General features: G+C 43.0%; 1 protein-coding gene across 9 annotated transcripts in view; it reads left to right on the top strand.

Moving 5' to 3' along the window:
• Positions 1-17,712, top strand: part of DNAH12 (dynein axonemal heavy chain 12) — a 277,218-nt gene that overhangs the window by 139,489 nt on the left and 120,017 nt on the right. For all 9 annotated transcript variants that reach the window (XM_053291166.1, XM_053291165.1, XM_053291159.1 and 6 more), the window contains 6 exons: positions 3,301-3,540; positions 6,393-6,638; positions 9,762-9,881; positions 11,175-11,284; positions 12,028-12,211; positions 13,852-13,992. In XM_053291166.1, the coding sequence (XP_053147141.1) occupies positions 3,301-3,540; positions 6,393-6,638; positions 9,762-9,881; positions 11,175-11,284; positions 12,028-12,211; positions 13,852-13,992 (1,041 nt within the window). The remainder of the gene's footprint in view (positions 1-3,300; positions 3,541-6,392; positions 6,639-9,761; positions 9,882-11,174; positions 11,285-12,027; positions 12,212-13,851; positions 13,993-17,712) is intronic.

Below are 17,712 nucleotides of genomic sequence, written 5' to 3' on the forward strand. Positions count from 1 at the left end.
TGGCAGCCATCTCAGCACACCACAGTGGTTGGGATGGAAAAATGGTCTTCACCCACCCTAGGTGTAAAGACTTCATGAGAGGAATAAATAATTTGTACCCGCCAATTCGGCAGCCAATGGACAAATGGAGCCTGTCTCTCGTACTTGCTACTTTAACGGAAATACCTTTTGAGCTAATGTCTACAGCCTCTTTAAAGTTGGTGGCATTAAAGACATTATTCCTCATGGGCATAACATCTGCAAAACACGTAAGTGAGCTTCTAGCTCTACACATAGATGAGCCATATACGAAATTTTACCCAGACAAGGTAGTGATGCGCTTGGACACAGAATTTAGACCAAAAATAGTTTCTGAGTACCATTTGAACAATGATATAGTCCTACCAACCTTTTTCAGGAATTCATCCTCACCTTGGGAGCGTGCTATGCATTCTCTTGTTTATTTATTTATTATTATTTATTTATTTTATTTGTTTGATTTATATACCACGCTTCCAAAATGGCTCAGGGCAGTTTACAACAAGATAAAAACAATTAAAACAATTAACAGTTAAAATCAAAACTATAAAAACAGAATAAAATCTATTAAACAGTTCAAACAGCAAAAAAAACCACCCCTGGAATTCCAAACAATAATTTAAAACAATTTAAAACAGTTTTTCAGTCATTTAAAATCCCTGGAAGGCCTGGCCAAACAGTTAAATTTTAAGGGATCTCCTGAAGGACAGTAATGATCTCAAATTACGAATTTCTGCCAGAAGTGCATTCCATAGCCCAGGAACAGCTACAGAGAAGGCCCAGCTCTGGGTTGCCACCAGACAAACCAGCGGTAACTGAAGACAGACCTCCTCAGATGACCTTAACGTGCAGTGGGGATCATGAGGAAGATAACTAGGACCTAAGCCGTCCAGGGCTTTAAAGGTAATAACCAGCATTCTCTTGACATTTGTAGAGCCATTCTGTTCTATTTACAAAGGATACAAAAGATCACTAGGACAAAACAACTTTTTGTCTGTGTAAGCGGCCATCAGAAAGGCCAAAATCCATCACGCCAGAGACTATCATATTGATTAGTAGAAGACATAAGCACGGCTTACGATCTGCAGAAGGTGGCCCCTCCAGGATCTATAAAGGCCCATTCTACCAGGGCATACGCAACATCCACAGCACATTTATCCAGAATTAGATTCAAAGACATCTGTATGGCTGCTTCCTAGGCCTCTGACCAGACTTTTGTCAAGCATTATGCTTTGGTCCTTTGCTCGGCAGCGGCGGCTGAATTTGGACGGGTGGTGCAAAAGAGAGTGCTACAATAGCTTGCGGCTCCCACCTCCTCTAGGGAAGCTTGTAATTCACCCATAGTTTATGATTGTCGTGGAATCCAGATAAACAGGTTGCTTACCTGTAACAGATGATCTGGTGGTGATTCCACGACATTCATAAAACCCACCCAGCCATCCCCACTGCAGAGCGCAAGCTAAGTCAAATGCAGCACTAATTAGGATACAAAATGTGCTATGCTGCACTGCATAGAGGAAAACCGCTAGCCGGCCAACAAGAGTAAAGTAAAGAGTAAAGCCAAACTGAAAGTAGGACACCTAACCGCCGCTATGAGGTACTGAAGGACACAGGCAGGAAGTGGTAAAAGGCGTCTCAAGGAGCTAACGAGTTCTGCCTGAAGTTGATCTGCGCAGGCATAGAACCCATAGTTTATGAATGTCATGGAATCACTACCAGATCATCTGTTACAGGTAAGCAACCTGGTTTTTTAAAAGTGTTTAATGTAGCCCTTTAAAAGGAAAAAAATCAGTTCACACTTTCTTCCTGTTACCTAATTGTAACTTATTTTACTTTTTGTAATCAGATCACAAGCGATAACTCGTAAGAGAAATTGCACTCCCCACTTCCCCGCACAAGCCCACACTCCACCTCTGATTTGTGCATTTATCAAACTACCAATGCTGAACCAAGACTAGAGTCATGGTAATAAAGGGGAAATACAGTAATTCCTGAACAGAAATAACTGTTTGAATGTAACCAAAATTTTGGAAAACATTTCTCCTTGAGAGGAACTCCTGAAATTTGGAGAGAATATAGCCATTGGATCTTCGGAATGCTCCACTTTTCCCCAAATGAGGTTGAAGAATTCTGAATCAAAATCAACTTCCCAAGTGTGGATTGGAAACCTTCCTCCAAAATGGCCCATATCAAGCCATTTCTGATATTCCTAGTGTGACACTGCACAGCCCTAATAGCCATTTTCAGACATTATGTTGTATGAGTGTACAAATATCTGTACAGTCGTACATATTTGTGTGTTCATTTAAAAGTACAAAGATACAAAAGTACAAGTACAAGCCCATAAAAGGTATAGTACAGATAGGAACTGTACTGCTATGCCTATGTTCAACAGGCATATTGTTCATATGTGTGAATAACTATACCTGTATGAAAATCTGTATCTGTGTACACGGTACACTTGTTGTACAGGTGTTGAATATAAAGCGTGAATAGGGCTTATCAGTTTTTTCTGTGGGGAGCTCTGAAAACCCTGAAATTTGAAGAGAATTTCTACTTTGGAGAAAAATTTCTACATTGAGTTTTCTCCCTTACAGATAGGGATGTGCATGAAGTGTTTCATCTGCATATGGGGGGCGGGGGGAGAGTTGGCACTTTAAAAGGAGGAGGGCAAGCCAAAAAGCTTTGAACTGCCCCAGCTGAATCATTTTAGTGGGGGGCGAGCGGGCACTTTAAAAGGAGGAAGGCAGGTCTTACCTGCCCCTCCCTTACTCCTCTGCCATCCCCCGCCATCCTTGTGGCACTGTTTGTATTCAGCTGCCAAGCTCTCTGTTTGCCCAGCTGCAACTGTTCCCTGTTCCCAGCAGCCTTTGGGCAGCATCAGGGAGGAAATGGCATCTGAGCATGTGCAGACACCATCTTGAGTGTACAGCAGTATGACATGCCTTCCTCCTTTTTAAGTGCCCGCTTGCCCCCCACTGAAATAGTTCAGCAGCTCAAGGTATTTTGGCACCTTGAAATAGAGGTGCTGAAATGTTTAGAGCACTTCCCTATTGACAGGTTTCATTGTGATTGAAGTATAGCACAAACATATATTCCTGAGGCATTGAGATACTTTCTTTTAAACAGGGAGTTGAACCATTAGGAATTTCTGTTTAGTTCCTGTTCATGGGGGGTGGGGGGAACCAATTTTTGGGACTGGGTTCAGTTTGACTGCCTACTTTTAAAACTTTGAGTGATGAATGAGTGATACAATTATTGGCTTTTAATTTTCTTTTTTAGTTTTTCAAGGGTCTGGCTTCTTCGGGTGCTTGGGCTTGCTTCGATGAATTCAATCGCATTGAGCTGGAAGTGCTGTCTGTGGTGGCTCAGCAAATTCTTTGTATCCAGAGAGCTATACAGATGAAACTGGAGATATTTAATTTTGAAGGGACTGAACTGAAGCTTAATCCCAACTGTTTTGTTGCAATTACAATGAATCCAGGTTATGCAGGTCGCTCTGAACTGCCAGATAATCTCAAGGTAAAAAAAAGAAAAAAGAAGGCTAGGTAAACAAACAAACAAATAAATAAATAAGGTCATTTTAGATATTGTTTTTTAAACTCATATGTCCTAAAATTATGTCTTAAGATCTGTGCATACACCATGTAGAATGATCTATGTATTTCATAGTGAAGATGTACATTTTCCTGAATAGCTTCCATAATTTTTTCAAATGTTGTACAATAGGCATGTGTATGACAATGAGGTATTTTCATGCATTTTAAGACACAGGTCTTAAAAGGGCAAATATAAAAATACAGCATTGGAAATGGCCCTGAATAAATTAACTGCATCAAACCACAGGGGGTGAAGATGGGATATAGTATTTTAAGAATGGCAGGGGTGGTGGTCTGCTCTGCACACATTTTTTCTCTCCAGGGCAAATGCTGAAAAACCCAGTTCCGCAAGATTCTGGAGTGAGCCAGCTTGAACGGAAAGCCAGTTCATCTTGAATGAGAAGGTGTTTATTAGCTAGCACCCACTATTCTCCAGAGAAATTTTTGTAAATGTTTTAAAAACATATGTGAGTGTGGGGGTAAGGGGAAATCTGAACATATACATGAATATTCATATGCTGCCTAAAAATACGGCAGACAGCCCAATGATGCATGAGGGGAAGTACAAGATTCACAACTAAGACTGGTCTTCAGCTTGATGGTATGTGTGTCTGTCATATGTGTAGCAAAGTCATGTTCCCAGTGTGAGTGAAGAAGCTGCTATGAGTGCTCTTACAAAGGAGCACAGGAAGCTGCCTAACAAGGAATCAGATTATTGGTCCAACTAGCTCAGTATTGTCTACTCCAACTGCCAACAGTCCTCCAGCACTTCAGACAGGAGTCTTTTCTAGCACTACCGGAGAAGGGTGTAGGGAGCCCACTGGCAGCTGTGTGGCGAGCTTGACTGGTGGCCCCCTGCCCTGGGTTGATGTGTGTGCACCTGTGCATGTCAACACACCCTGCACATGACATTATATGCAAGGGGGCATGGCCACAGTACAAGACAGGTGTGCTGCCAGTTTACCAGTTGGACTCGATGCTTTGCTCGCGTACCATTGGGGTTAAAGCAAATGCATTCTTTCTCTGCCTCATTTTGAGCAATGATTCTGGTAGCTTCCTTGCCCCCATTGGGCACTACCGCCCACCACACTCTGCTCTGGGCCACCCCTTTCCCTCTGATGTGAAGCGTTACATTTGCTGGAATCCCCATTATTCCCTATGGGAGGGATTAAAAAAGGGGGGGGACTTCAAAAATTCACAAATAATTGCAGGAGTCTCTGATTGCTTTGCCATTCAGTGGGTGGTAGGCACCCCACCACAGTTTTTTGCCCCTAGGTACTCCACATAGGGAATAATTGGCAAGAATAATAAAACATTTCAAAAATTCATTAAAAATTGTAGGAGTGTCCGATTGCTTTGGGGTGGTAGTTGGCACCCATGGGTGCCTACCACCCAACCCAGTTTTGGAGGCTCAAACTGGCTTAAACTGGTTTGAACCAGTTCAAAATGAACCAGGCTCAGTTTGTTTCGAATTCAAACCAGCAGGTCGAACCCAATGCCTGGTTCAGTTTGAATTTGAGCCATTGAACTGAACCGGTTAAAATTAGAACTGGTTCGGATTTGAATCAGTTTGCACATCCCTGCCCCCCCAAGTGCTATAGTACCACTCTATATAGGCTCCCGCAGCAGCTGCTATTTACCAAGCCTTTAAAAGATGGGAGGACTGATCACAAATCTCTGTTGCTGCATCTAGTTTGGCCCCAAGTGGAGTTTGCCAGATCAGGGGAGACATGTCAGGTGGCTCTCACAGACTTAGATTCTATACTCAGGGACTGCTAAGAGTGCTAGCTGCTATTCACCAAGACTGAGTGAGGAAGGGTGAAATGGATTTCTGCAAATGTCAGTCTTGCAAGTTGTTTTTGCATGTGCACTTGTGGGATACTGAATTCTAGCTCTGGCCAGTAAGTTGCCAATGTCTGGATCTGAGGAGAGAAGGTTAACTTGATACTCTGGGCAAAGACGTCTATGAATGGGGAAACTAGAGGAGGAGTTCACAATAGGGATGTGCACAGAACCAGGTTGGAGGCCCTTTGGGCCTCCAAACTGGTTCAAATAACTGGTGGTTCTGCCGGTTCGATGGTGGGGATGTGTCTTGCTTTAAGAGTGGGGGAGGGTGCACTTACCCCTCCCGCTGCTTCCCCCCCCCCCCCGGCGTCCATTGTTTGAATAGCCCATTGGGGCGGCAGCGTACGTCCCTTCCACCCCGTTGCCCCCGTTTCCCAGATATGACTGGAAGTTGCCGATGCACCTGTGCATGCTGGCACAGGCATGCACACATTGTTCGAGGGGCCCACGCATGTGTCGGCGTGTACAGATGTGTTGGTTACTTCCTGTCATATCCGGAAAACAGGGGCAATGGGGTAGCAGGGAGGTACACTGCTGCCCCAATGGGCTATTAAAATAACGGATGCCGGTGGGGGGGAAGCGGTGGGAGGGGTAAGTGCACCTTCACCCGCTCTTAAAGCACCAACCCCGCCGCCTTCAAGCCTCCCTGCCGCAGTTCTGTGCACATCCCTAATTCACAACACACCTATGTCTAATTTCTCCTCTTTTTGTTTTTTAGTAAGTGAAAGGTTATGGCTAGGCAACTTGTCAGAGATAGGAGGCCAGGGAGAGCAAAACATGTAGCTGCATCCTTGAATTAGAAATAAGCAATGCCATTGCTAGAGGAATATGTGGGGTTGTTTTGTAGTTTTAATACTAACAGAGTTCTTGGAATGCACTTGTATGCTTGTAAGTGCAAAAATGTCATACTTCTTTTGATTCACCTTTCAGGTCCTTTTCCGAACAGTGGCCATGATGGTTCCTAACTATGCCCTCATTGCTGAAATCTCTCTCTACTCCTATGGGTTTCTGAATGCCAAGCCATTGTCAGTGAAAATAGTAATGACCTACAGATTGTGCTCAGAACAGCTTTCATCTCAGTTCCATTATGACTATGGTATGCGTGCAGTCAAAGCTGTGTTAATAGCTGCTGGTAACCTAAAACTGAAATTCCCAGTAGAAAATGAAGACATACTGGTAAATATCTATTTATATCTATGTAAATCACTTTGGGAACTTTTTGTTGAAAACTGGTTATAAATATCTGCCGTATTCATATTCGTACCCTGTTAGTGGACCTTGGCAGTTGTACTATGCCGTTTGTCCTGTTCCAGCACCTTGGTACATAAGAAGAGACTTGCTGGATCAGGTCCAAGACCTATCTAGTTCAACATCCTGTATCCCACAGTAGCCCACCAGCTGCCTCTGGGAAACCCACAAGCATGACCCATCCCCTATTGTTGCTTTCCTTCTACTGGTCTCTAGGGGCATTTTGCCTCTGAACCTGAAGGCTGTACAGAACCTGATTTTTAAATTAATGTACTTGCAAAAGAGAAGTAAAAGAACAGTTGGAAAACCAGAATTGACACTTAGTTTGTATAAATGGCCCCACCCGTGATATCCCCCCCGAGATTACACTGATAGAGAAATAAAATATATGTAATAGATTTTTAATTAATGTGCTTGCAAAAGAGAAGTAAAAGAGCAGTTGGAAATTTGTGAGATTCAACTGCAAATGTTATTCACTTTATCTAAAATTTATCACACACACAAAACTGGCATTTATGTATAAGACCTCTGAACATGGAGGTTCCACACAGCCATCATGACTAACAGCTAGTGATACTTCTCAGAGAATTTGTCTCTCCTCTTTTAAAGTCCTCTAAACAAACACATCCTATGGCAGCAAATTCCAAAAATTAATTACAGATTGTATGAAGTGCTTTCTTTTGGCTATCCTGACTCTCCTTCATTTTTTAGTATTATGAGAGAGGGAGAAAAGCACATTCTCTGCATAATGTACATTTTGTAAACCTCTGTAATTTCCTCCCTTGGTTGCCTTTTTTTTTGGTAAACCCAAGAGCCCCAAACACTTTAACCTTGCTTGTAGGGAAGTTGTTCAAGCCCACTGATAAAACTTTGCAGTATTATTCCATTGACAGAATAATGATAGGTGATAGATAGAATAATGTTAGGCATGATAGGTGGTGCTCCTTCCAGACAGTGTTCACTTCATCAAAATAAGTATCAACAATCAAAAATATTAAATATAGGAACTTATAAATAAGTTCCTTTTAAAGTCCCTACAAATATTTACTTACTTTGCTGAAGTAAATACTGCCTGGAACAAGCACCACCTATCATACAAATGGAATAATGTTGTAAAGTTGATGAGGGAGGGGGGCACTGATTTATAGGTTGCAGGGGTGTGCTAGAACCCCTAGCACCAGCCCTCATACAGAATGCATCCAAAAAGTGTTAATTTGCTTTTGTCTTTAACCTTTTGCCTAGTCGCTAGTCTCCCTGCTGATCTCCCTCCCCCCACCAATTCTCCTCACCTTTCCCCACCAATCTCCTTCACTTCCCCTGGCCAATCTTGGTTTCCCCCCATTTCCCCTTACCTGATGTCTGTGATGGCCATCGCCACCATGGTCTTCATTCGTCTCCCCACTCCATCGCAATTGCATCCTGTCCTGCCTTTTGAAAAGGCAGAGGGTGGGGAAGTTGGAGTGGCAGGAAGTGTCTTGAATCACTTTCTGCTGCTCCAGCTTCCCTGCCCCCTGCCTTTTCAAAAGCCTAAAGCACAGTATGATGTGGCTGGGACAGAAGGACAAGCAGGATGAGGACAGTGGTGGCTGGTATGTGTGCACTCTGTGGCTGTTAGGAAATGTTTGGGAGATGGCAGAACTGGGATAAGGTGAAGCTGCCAGAGGCAATGACAACCAACCTTTTGCCTGAGCAAATCCACTACCCGAGGCGGCTGCCTCACCCAGCCTGATTATTAGATCAGCTGTAGCCCTTAGTCTTAGGCTAGTGTTAGAGCTCAGTGCCATTGTGTGGGGAGAAATTGCCTGTTTGGACCAGTACTCTATGCAAGATCCTATAAGCTACTGCAGCCATGCAGTGACTCATTGGAACAGACTGTTAGGTGAATGGGAAGATATAAAAGTAAGCTGCTTCATGAAGTTTCTCAATTTTATGAGAAGTTTTTTATGCTCCTGAATCTTCCCAAGGATCTTCCAGGCTCCATTGCTTAAATTCTTGTTCTAGCTATATTGAAAAGCTAGTTGATCATAGCCAGCCCACTAATGAGAATGGGTGAGGTGGCTGTCTCAAGTGGTGGATTGGCAGCTGCCTCCACCACCACCTCCAGATGCCTTCGCAGGCCTGCCTCCTCCCCCAAACCATACCCAGTTGTGGTGTCCATGTAGCAACTACCACTCTTGCCACTCTTCACTGTCCCACTCATTCAGCCCTACATTTTTAATTGGCAGAGGACAATATGAAGCTACAGAAAGGGTCTTTTAATCACTTTCTGCCTTTCCACACTGCACTCTGCATTTTGAAAAGGCAGGGCTAGACAAGCAGCAGGAGGAGAAAGAGCAAGAGCACCATCGGATAAGGGGAGATTGGGAGGGAGATTGTGTTGGAATGTCAGAGAAATTGGCACAGGATTGGAGGAGATCAGATAGTGGTGAAGAGAAAACTGACGGGGATGGGGAGGGAAATCAGGCATGGGTGAAGATAAGATTGACATGGGTATGGGAGGGAGATCAGGTGGGTTGGGGGAGATTTGGTATGTGGAGTAGGGTGGGGAAGACTGGCCAATGTGTTCTGCACACCATGTAGGTGGTGGGAGGGCAGCATCTCATCAGGTGCTGGGTTGGGTGGGTCTGTAGCTGGCTCTTTCTATTCATCTGCAGTGGCTTCTAACTCCTTTTTTAAAAATGGGTGGAAAGAAGAGTGAGGAACCAAACACAAAGACAGGCATAGTGTCTATCTGCAGGTGACACACTGATTCAGCATGACTAACACTCACAGTCCCTCTCTCTGAAGCATCCCAAATGATCCTCCTTACCCATTTGCTGTATCCCGTCATTGTTGTCCCTCCAGATTGGATCCAGGCTCCAATTCGAGCTCCTAGCACGTCTTAGGACTGTGCTCTAACTTAGCAATGTCATTAATTAGAAGTTTGAAAAAAGAAATACTAGAAGTATATTCTTTGACTTATGCAAATATCTTTTTAAATTGCAGATCAGATTGTGATATAAACTAAAACAATTCTTTTAATACAGTTCTATTGTTATCTTTTTTGTTCAGCTTCTTCGATCAATCAAGGATGTGAATGAGCCTAAGTTTTTGTCACATGACATACCTCTTTTCATAGGCATTACAAGTGATTTATTCCCAGGTATTAAGCTTCCTGAAGCTGACTACAATGTGAGTACATTTGTAGGGTATGGTTTCCCCAGTAATATTTTCAGCATTTGCCAGCTTTTGTTAATGCACTTGAGTGTTTCTAACAGCATCATGATGCTAATTAACATTGTTGTGTTTATTTATTTATTTGTTTAGATAATTATTTGCTACACTTTAGTAAAAAGAAGATTTCAGTGTGGCTTCCATAACTTAAAAATAGCTGTAAAAACACAGTAAAATAAAAGTAAAATTCTGCAGAGCAAATAAAACCCAAGCATAAAAAGTACAATTTAATAATCAGTAGACCTGTAACACCTGCGCAAATAAAAAAGGTCTTCATAAAGTCCTTTTAACTAAATGTCTTTCTGGGAAGTAAAAAGGTCTTCATAAAATAAAAGGTTGTCTTCATAAAGAAAAGTGAGATGGCATCAGGTGATGCTGTGTTCTGGAATGAAAAGACCCTATCTCAAGTCAACACCTGCCTTAGTTATGTTGGTGGGGATCCTCAGAGGACAATATGAATACTTGAGCAGGTTTGTGCTTGTGTCAGCAAATTTCAGCTCACCTCATCTAATCATACTGTGAATCCAAAGCTTGTCTCAGAATTTGATCTGTTCATATATATATTTTGTTCTAACTTTTAATAACCACTGTTTTATGCAGTCTTTCAGTATATAGTTTAGTATTCTGGCATTCATCCCACCCCATTAGGATTATGTTCCTAGTCCTTGTAATTTGTCAAAAGTTTTTTTCCCCAGCAATGTTTTCTTCAGTCTCCCACTTACAATAGAGTGTCTTGTCATTTAAAAAAGAGGATTCCCATCCCTGAATAGGTGACTGAGATCCTGTAGCCTTGCTTAGTTTTAGAGTGCATGCAGGCATGATGATTTCCAGCAACATTCTCACTTTATTTCTGAAGAGTATTGTGCCAAGTGTTTTTTTTTAGTTAAAAAAAAAAAATCCTGGCAACTACAGTATATTGCCAAGAAGATTCGATGCCACGTTCCAAAATTCTGTTTATGGACTGGCTCACAAGATAACTTCTGACATAATTTCCCATTTTGCTATTTAAAATGTTTCAATAGGTTATTAAATTCAGATTATTATCCCCCAACATAATACAGCTCACTAGAAAGGCTTGATGGACAGTAATTTGAAAGATGTTTTGTGTTTTTGGGGAAAAATAAGAAATGCTAATTTTTTTAATGATATGTGGAAAATATAGGATTGTTGCCAGGTGCATCACTGAATACAAAAATAAAATTGTGAATTTCTTTATCAATCATATTTCCAGTATTTAAAATTGTTTTTCAGGATTTTTTGGAATGTGCACAAGAATCCTGTAAAACACATAATGTCCAACCAGTGAAAGTTTTTCTAGAAAAGATGATACAAACCTATGAAATGATGATAGTTAGACATGGGTAAGTATATTTGTGATAAATACTCTTCATAAGTACTTCCACTTGTTCTTTATCTTAGACCAATAGTCAGAGAGCATGTTTAAAGTGGCAATAGATATAAATCCTATTCACACGTTACATGATACGGATACCTGTACACTTGTTCATTTTTATGTGAATTCATTTCACACAAAATGCTGTAACTGCATTCATTTAAAAAGTGAACCTGGATTCAGGCCCCTCAAATGCATAGTACAGATGGGAAGTGTACTGCTGTACCTGTGTTCAATTTAAAGTGTGAATAACTGTACCCAAGTACAGATCTGTATATTCATTGTATGAGTGTTGATCATAATGTCTGAATAGACTTTCTGTGTATAGTGTACACATGTAGATTTGTATGCACATACAGTTATTGTTATGTTGTATAGCAGTACATTTCTTATTTTCCATTTGAGGGGCCTGTACCCAGATTCACTTTTTAAATGAATGCACATATAGTCATTCCCACAAAAACATGTACATGTGTACAGACACCTGAGTGCACATACAGCATAATGTCTGATAGGGCTAAAGATTATGGCAGAACTCACTCTGGACTCAAAATAAAAGTAACTCACCATATTTCTGCCACCTTTCTGGAGTCCCTTCATGGAACTGTATGTTTTCACACTTATAATAAATGATTCAGGTTTAGTCATATGAATAGTATAGTTGACTTCTACAACAGGGAAGATAACAAATAAAACCTTTCTATTTATCAGTTTTATGCTTGTAGGAGAGCCTTTCGCTGGAAAGACCAAAGTTCTACATGTATTGGCAGATACACTTACCCTTATGAATCATCGTGGGTATGGGGAAGAAGAAAAAGTAGTGTTTAGGACTGTGAATCCAAAAGCTATTACTATGGGTCAACTTTTTGGACGATTTGATCCAGTATCTCATGAGGTGAAATTTCTAATAAAGCTTAGCTTGCACAAAATGTCCGTTACTGTGATAAACCATATAGGTCGGTGGATATGCTTATGCATTTCCAGGAAATGTGTGTAGTTAGGAGTGGGGGTTGGCAAAATAATTCAAAAAGTGTGTGTGTGTGTGTGTGTGTGTGTGTGCGGGTTTGTTTGTTTTTACAGTAAATGTCCAAAATGTAGAAACTGTTGACAACACAAGGGAATGTGGACAATCTCTCATGCATTTAGTGCCATTTCCCTCTCCCAAAGGAGGTAGGCACACAATTCACATATGCAGCGACATAATTTCAGATGTTATCCATTCAGGATTGATACTACCCTCTTGTGATCATCAATAATCTTCACATTTTGGACATTCAACAATGAGAATTGAATGGAAATTTTAGTTTAAAACATATGAACATATATTTATTATGTTCATATATAAACCTTATACTGATGCAGGCATTGATCTATTTAGCTGAGTACTGTCTACACTGACTGGCAGCAGCTTTCCAGGGTTTCAGACAAGGGTGAGCATGGTTCTCTGACATCACTGATAACCAACCTGGAAAGACACAATATAAAAATACAATGTAATTGTACATTTTCTGTTCAGCTTAAATTAATGGCAACACATTAATGTAATGTGTTACATTACACAGCTTATTTGTTCCATTAAACTGTGTGTGCACATAATTTACACTTAGTGGGTTTTTAAAAGATATTTACCTGTTTAATCCATTTATTGTAAACTAGTGAATTTAAGCCCGTTAAATTAACGGGCGCTAGTAGACCGCTATTGCGGCTCGCTCTTTGGGGCTGGCTGTTCCCTTCTCTCTCCTGCCCCACTCTCCCTCCCTCCCTTCTGCCCCACACTCTTGCCTCTCTTCCCCTCCCTCCCACTCCACTCTCTTGCCCTTCCTCCCCCTCCGATCCCTCTCTCTCACCCTCCCCACCCTCTCAGCGTCCTGCTCCAGTCCGGCGATCAGGAAAGTCCCGCTGCCCGGTTCCCTCCCACATTGTCATTACGCCCGTTGCCTTCATGGGCGCAAGAAGAGTGCCACCGCCGCGTGCGGGCGGGCAGGCAGCCGGGCCCGAGAGTGCTGCCGGAGCCGCGGGCGGCTGGGTGGCCGGGCCGAGGCAGCCGGGCGGAGAGTTCCACCGTGAAGAGTGCCACCGCCGCTGCGGGCGGCTGGGTGGCCGGGCCGAGAGTGCTGCCGTCGCTGTGGGCGGCCGGGTGGAGAGTTCCGCTGCTGCCGCTGCCAAAAGTGCCGCCAAGAGTGCCGCCCACCGCTGCCGCCTCTGCCCTCCCCGCAATCCCTCCGTTCCCACGGCCGCCGCTTCCGGCCTTCCCGTGGCCGGGCCGGCCATCCAGCCAACATGGCAGCCTGGTGCCTGCGGCCGTATCTTCCTCGGATGTTCTGGGCATGCACTCCGCGCATGCCCAGAACAGCCGAGGAAGACACGGGCGCAGAGACATGGGCGCACACCCAGGGCTTTTATTATAGAGGATTATATTTACAAGAGTAAATGTCCATTTGCTAAAACAATATGGTAATATTTAAATGAAGTGCAGAAATAAGTCCAGATGATTGCTTACTTAATATTTTAAAAGGTATTTCCTCCTCGTTTTAGTGGACAGATGGCATAGTTGCCAACACTTTTCGAGAATTTGCTCTAACTGAGACACCTGACCGAAAATGGGTTGTTTTTGACGGTCCTATTGATACCCTTTGGATAGAGAGCATGAACACTGTGTTGGATGACAACAAAAAGGTAATGCCTAGCTCGAAAAAATGATGAAAAGTGTTTGCAAAATTCTTTTAAAAATCTAACCTGGTCACAAACTATTGAAGACAGGAACTGGGCTCTAATGTTCTATGGCCAATTGCTGCCCACATTTATTGTAGAACAGAGTTTATACTGCAAAATGGTTTCCTTTTGGATTTTAGTTTTTAGAAATGACATCAAAAATATATGAAACAATCTCTTAGAAACAGCTCCCTTGTTGTCCCATTACAAAAATAACTATCCCATTATAAAGTCTATTATCAGTGGTGCAGCAAGAGCATAGGCAGCCTGTGCTCTCACGAGCAGCACCCCACTCTGTAGCTGCACCCCAGCACTCTCCTTTCTCTGGTGGTGGAACACTCCCTTTCCCAGTAGCAGTGGTGGCCTCCTCCCCACAAAATGCGGGCATGCTCCTACCACCTGCACATCATGCTCCAGCTGGCTCTGCCCCCAAGGCAAGTGAGAATGAAGAGTGTTCATGTGTCCTCATTCCCAGCCTCCTCAGGGTCAGAAACCAAGGCAGTTGGGAAGCAGCGGTGGGCTGTAGGAGCATAGCATGCCACTGGGAATGGGTGGCATAGTGCGGGGAGGAGGAAAAAGCTGCCAGGAGTGCGTTGGCAGGCAGCAAGAGTAAGGTAGAGCATGGCAGCCCAAGGAGTAGCTGGCCAGCAGGGGAGAGGAAGTGAGCGAGGTGGCCACAGAAGTGAGCAAGGCGGCCCCGGAGGCAGAGCAGTGTATGTTCTTGGGACACATGTGCCCCATTGTAGCTCTGCCCTTGTCTATTAAAGCATTTATATATCCAAATTGTTCATATTTGACATCTCTTTGTACAGCAACAGCATAACCATCAGGCATTTGTCCAATGAATGGCCCCCGGGCTCTCTTTTTTAACATAGCTGTGTTTTTGTTTTAGCACTTTGTTTTTATTGAAGTTGTATGTATGTATTTATTTGATGTATATGCCACCCTTCCAAAATTGCTCAGGGTGGTTTACAACAAGATAAAAACAATTAAAACAAGTTAACAGTTAAAATAAAACTATAAAAACAGAATAAAACCAATTAAACATTCAAACAGCTAAAAACCCTGGAAAACCAGGGCAAACCAGGGCAACCATTTAAAACAATTTAAAATGGTTTACAGTAGTTTAAAAACCCTGGAAGGCCAGGCCAAACAAATAGATTTTAAGGGCTCTCCTAAAAGACAGTAATGAACTCAAATTATGGATTTCTGCTGGGAGTGCATTCCACAGCCCAGGAGCAGCTACAGAGAAGGCCCACCTCTGAGTTGTCACCAGACGAACCAGTGGTAACTGGAGTCAGACCTTCTCAGATGACCTTAACGTGCGGTGGGGATAATGCAGAAGAAGGTGCTCTCTAAGATAACTCAGACCTAAGCAATTCAGGGCTTTAAAGGTAATAACCAGCACTTTGTATTTCTACCAGAAACATATTGGCAGCCAGTGTAACTATTTCAAGACAGGCATAATATGATCTCTCCAGGTTGCTCCAGAGACCAATCTGGCTGCTGCATTTTGAACCAACTGAAGTTTCTGAACTACATACAAAGACAGCCCCACGTAGAGCACATTGCAATAGTCAAGCCTGGAGGTTACCAGCTGATGCGCCACTGTTTTGAGGTCATCCTCTTCAAGGAATGGGCGCAGCTGTCGAATCAGCTGAAGCTGATAGAAAGCACTCATGGCCATGGTCTCCACCCGAGATACCAGGGTGAGGCCTGGGTCCAGGAGTACTCCCAAGCTGCGCACCTGCTCCCTCTGGGGGAGTGTAATCCCATCTAGCACAGGATGATCTAACAGCCTCGGATTCTGAGCTCCTATTATGAGCACCTCCATCTTGCTTAGATAGAGCTTCAATGGCCGATGGAATCGAGAGATCCCGAAGAACAAGTAGAGTCACACTCCCTCTGTTGGTTCCCCCGGTAAAGGCCATACATCAGGCTGACCAAGGCTGTCTCAATCCCATAGCCAGCTCTAAAGCCAGTTTGAAATGGGTCTAGATCAGGAATTCTCAACGTTGGGTCCCCAGATGTTATTGGACTTCAACTCCCATAAGCCCCAACTAAAGATCCTTGGGGCTGGGGATTATGGGAGCTGAAGTCCAGTAACATCTGAGGACCCAATATTGAGAATCCCTGGTCTAGATAATCGGTTTCTTCCAAAACTGCCTGGAGCTGGTCGGCTACCACCCTCTCAATCACCTTGCCCAACCACGGGAGATTGGAGATTGGCCTGTAACTATTCATCGCTAAGGGATCCAGGGAAGGCTTCTTGAGGAGTGGTCTGACCATTGCCTCCTTCAGACAAGGAGGCACCCTACCTTCCCTCAGCAATGCATTTATGATATTAACTAGGCCACCTCCAATAATCTCCCTACTAGATAGAAGCAGCCAAGTCAGCAATGATCCAGAGAACAGGTGGTCGGCTGCACCACCTCAAGCAGCTTGTCCACATCCTCAGGAGTCACAGATTGAAACTGATTCAATCTAATACTGCAAGAGGGATCGCTGGACACCTTCTCCATAGACTTTGCAGAAATCGTGGAGTCCAAGTCAGCCCAAATACAGGAGATCTTGTTCGCAAAGAACCTACTAAAAGCATCACAGCAGAATGATCCCGGGAACTGATTTGAAGTAGAAGGAGCAGAAACTAAACTCCTCACAACCCGGGATAGCTCTGCTGAGCGTGAACTTGCAGCCACAATGCGCGCAGACTAAAATATCTTTTTTGCTGCATGCACCGCCATCGCATAAGTCTTCAAATGGTTTTATTGCTGTTTTTATCTTGTTAATCACCCTGGGATCTTTGGACAAAAGGTGATATAAAAATATAAATAATAATTAAATAATAAATAATAATTGGCATATCTAATTCTAATATATATTTAAAAGAAGAAAAAGGAAATGCACATATACAAAAAACCCAAGAAGTTTTGGTAAGAACTAATCTGCCTACTTTCCTTTCACTATAATCTTAATTGATAATTACCATCTTCACAAGTTAGTCTAGTTCCACCTCAAACAGTCCCTATGTGTCCTTACAACTGTTCCAAATTTGGTTCAAATTGGTTAGGCGGTTCACAATTAGCACACTTGCACCTCAAATGTTCATGCATCTGCCATCTTGAATTGGGGTGGATGACATCATCACAAACTACGCCATTGAGGTGTCCCTATGTGTCACTAGAACTGTATTAAATTTGGTTGGAATTGGTTCCCACTTGCAAACATTATCACTACAACTGTACCACATTTGGTCCAAATCAGTTAGGTGGTTCGCAAGTTAGGCAGTCCACTTGTGCCTCAAATGTTAATGCATATACCATCTTGAACTGAGGTGGATGACATCACCACAAACTATGCTGCTGAGGTGTCACTAGAGCGGTATTGAATTTGGTCAAAATCGGTTCCAACTTGCATCTTAAACATTCACGCGTCTGCCATCTTGAATTGGGGTGGATGGCATCATCACAAACTATAATTTTGGGGTGTTTCTATGCTTCCTTACAACTGTTCCAATTTTGGTTCTAATTGGATGGTCGTTCACAATTTAGCCCACTTGTTTCTCAAATGTTCACACATCCACCATCTTGAATTGGGGTGGATAACATCATCACAAACTATGCACTTTGCCTGCAACTGTTCCCAATTTGGTTCAAATTGGTTAGGTGGTTCACAAATTAGCTC

The sequence above is a fragment of the Hemicordylus capensis genome, chromosome 2 (genome assembly GCF_027244095.1).
Source record: "Hemicordylus capensis ecotype Gifberg chromosome 2, rHemCap1.1.pri, whole genome shotgun sequence".
Taxonomy (NCBI): domain Eukaryota; kingdom Metazoa; phylum Chordata; class Lepidosauria; order Squamata; family Cordylidae; genus Hemicordylus; species Hemicordylus capensis.